Source organism: Frankliniella occidentalis, unplaced genomic scaffold (assembly GCF_000697945.3).
Source record: "Frankliniella occidentalis isolate FOCC.00 unplaced genomic scaffold, Focc_3.1 Scaffold1582, whole genome shotgun sequence".
Taxonomy (NCBI): Eukaryota; Metazoa; Arthropoda; class Insecta; order Thysanoptera; family Thripidae; genus Frankliniella; species Frankliniella occidentalis.
This window is the reverse complement of record NW_026268682.1, coordinates 17,697-19,937: the sequence shown is the minus strand read 5'-3', so window position 1 is coordinate 19,937 and position 2,241 is coordinate 17,697. Positions and strand designations below refer to the sequence as shown.

General features: G+C 51.5%; 1 protein-coding gene across 1 annotated transcript; it reads left to right on the top strand.

Annotated features, from left to right (window-relative positions):
- The first annotated feature begins 125 nt into the window (after positions 1 to 125).
- Positions 126 to 2,083, top strand: LOC127751870 (uncharacterized). Its single transcript, XM_052276079.1, has 3 exons — positions 126 to 435; positions 530 to 947; positions 1,030 to 2,083. The coding sequence occupies exons 1-3, from the start codon at positions 381 to 383 to the stop codon at positions 2,063 to 2,065; spliced, it is 1,509 nt and encodes a 502-aa protein (XP_052132039.1). The 5' UTR covers positions 126 to 380; the 3' UTR covers positions 2,066 to 2,083.
- Positions 2,084 to 2,241: the final 158 nt, after the last annotated feature.

The window sequence follows — 2,241 nt, the reverse complement described above, 5'->3', positions numbered from 1 at the left end:
AGCCCGGGACGCATCTGAACAAGGTTAGCTTCTGCCCGCCCCACGTGTCTGTCTGTTTATTTACGGCGACGAGAGAATAATCCTTTGTTCCCCTCTCTGTGTCCGCGCAGCGCACCACTGAGAAACAAGATTCAGTCTCTCTGTGCCCAGTGTGCTTTAAACGGCTTTGCCGTCCGTTTCGCCTCCGCTCGCACGCGGAGTCTCAGCACGGGATCGCCCAGGGCTCTGAACGGCTTCGGAAGTTTCTAGAAGCTAGTCGCAGGCTGACGAAACGAGGGGTCAGGAAAACAACGTTGCGAGCCGTTCGTCGAAGCCTGGGGCACAGGCTCAGGCTGAACAAGTTTGCTCTCCGAGGCGCAGTGAGGGCGTTACGTGGGCACATGTATTCTCTCGGAGCGGAGAAGAAGAGTGACGCAACAAAGCCAGGGAAAACAGGTTCGACGTTTACGCTTTTCTTTGTAATTTTCATCGTTTTCTCGTCCCCCCTGCCCCGCTAGACATCTGATCGTTTTTTTTTTTTATCTTTTAGGCAAACCCCGCCGATCCGAAGTCAACCACGCTGTCAAGTCTCGCTCTCCGAAGCCTAAGTGCCGCGTGCCGCTGCTGGAAGACTTCAAGATTGTTCAGCTTAGGGCCGGAATAAGCCAGGCCACGGCCACTTCACGGGCACTCCATGTGGCGAGGTTTCTGGAGTATGCAAGGAGTCGCTTCGGCGAGACGGACCTCACCAGCGTGTTTGAAAACGTCGATCTGCCTGGCGACTTCGTCACCTTTTTGCGAGAACTTCCAATGCAGCCAATCACCGTGGCTCATATATGCAGTTCCCTCAACGTCTTCATCCTTGAGTGCACTTCCACGCGCTCGCTGAGAGATCAAGTTTGCCACAGCACGCAAAAGCGGCGCCGACTTAAAGACGCAGCAGAAGTATGGAGACAACTGCGGAAAAAGTGAGTCTTTGGTCTGATTGTTTCCTCCCCGCCTGATGTTACAACACGTTACATATTTTTACGGGCCTTATTTTCTCCGCAGGTGTGACGCCGTGGCCAACAGAGAACGGCGGCTGAAACTGTCAGGCAAGCCGGTGGACGACAAGGTCCCCTTACGAACACTATTCAGCTTTCTCTCCGAGTCCCTTGAAGAGATAGAGACGAGCATTGATTCGCTCAGCGCCCCAAACTGTAAGCACCTTGAGCCCCCGTGTAGGATTATTAATGCTTGGGTTGTGCTGCTGTGTGCACTCGCTGGGAAAAGGCTGTGTGAGGCTCTTGCCCTCCGCGTGAGTGAGATCCGGGCCGCGGAAAGGCGCGATCTGGAGTTTGTCGTGCGGATTGCGGGGGGAAAAAATGCTAACCACTCATGCACATTCTTGGTGCTTAATTCTGTGTCATACCGACTACTTTCAAAGCTTGCAGACATCAGGGAATCTCAAGGGCAGGATTTCTTGCTCAGAACTTCTACTTTGGGGAAACCGAGCAATGCCATTTTAGGACCAGTTTGGAAGAGGTGCAGTTTAGAGCCATTCACGGTCAACGATCTGCGTAAGATCGTAGAGTCGCACAAATTTCTCCTCGCTGGGACAGCTGACAGCAGTGCGGCAAACGCGGTAATTCCAATGTATTTGGGGCATAATACAGCTGTCGCTGCAAAGTTTTACACTCTTAAGTCCGCTGAGAGCATAATTGCTGCTCACCGACTTCTGAATGGCTTACTATTTCAGATCGTAGTGATTCAGGGTCTCGGGGAACAAGTTCTGGAACATTCGTCAAAAGTTATGACCAAAGAAGAACTTGCAAAAGAGTTAGAAAGTTGCTGGGAGAACGCTTTCCTCCGCGTTTCGCCTGTCACAGAATGCACTCTGAACACTGTTGTCTCACGGCTTAGAGAGAGGGCAAGAATACAACTTGTAAAAGATACACTTGAATCGTACAGAGCCTGGCTTCGGGGCCCGGAGGTTAATTCTACATCAACTGTCAAAGACTTTCTTCCCTCTAAATTGCCTTTTCCACTTAACGACACTGACAGACAAAGTTTGTATTGTGAACTTCAAGGTAGCAATGTAAAATAAAGATGTTGGGTACTCAAATGTGTCTTGGATCGTTCCCGTGTACCATCACACGGTCGGGCTAACCTGATTCAACCTTACGCACAAAACACAGCACAAAACACACGGAGCCAGGCGAGGTGCAGACTGTGCTGGGCTCACACGCACAAACTCGCACGCCTCTGCGCACAACACCGGAG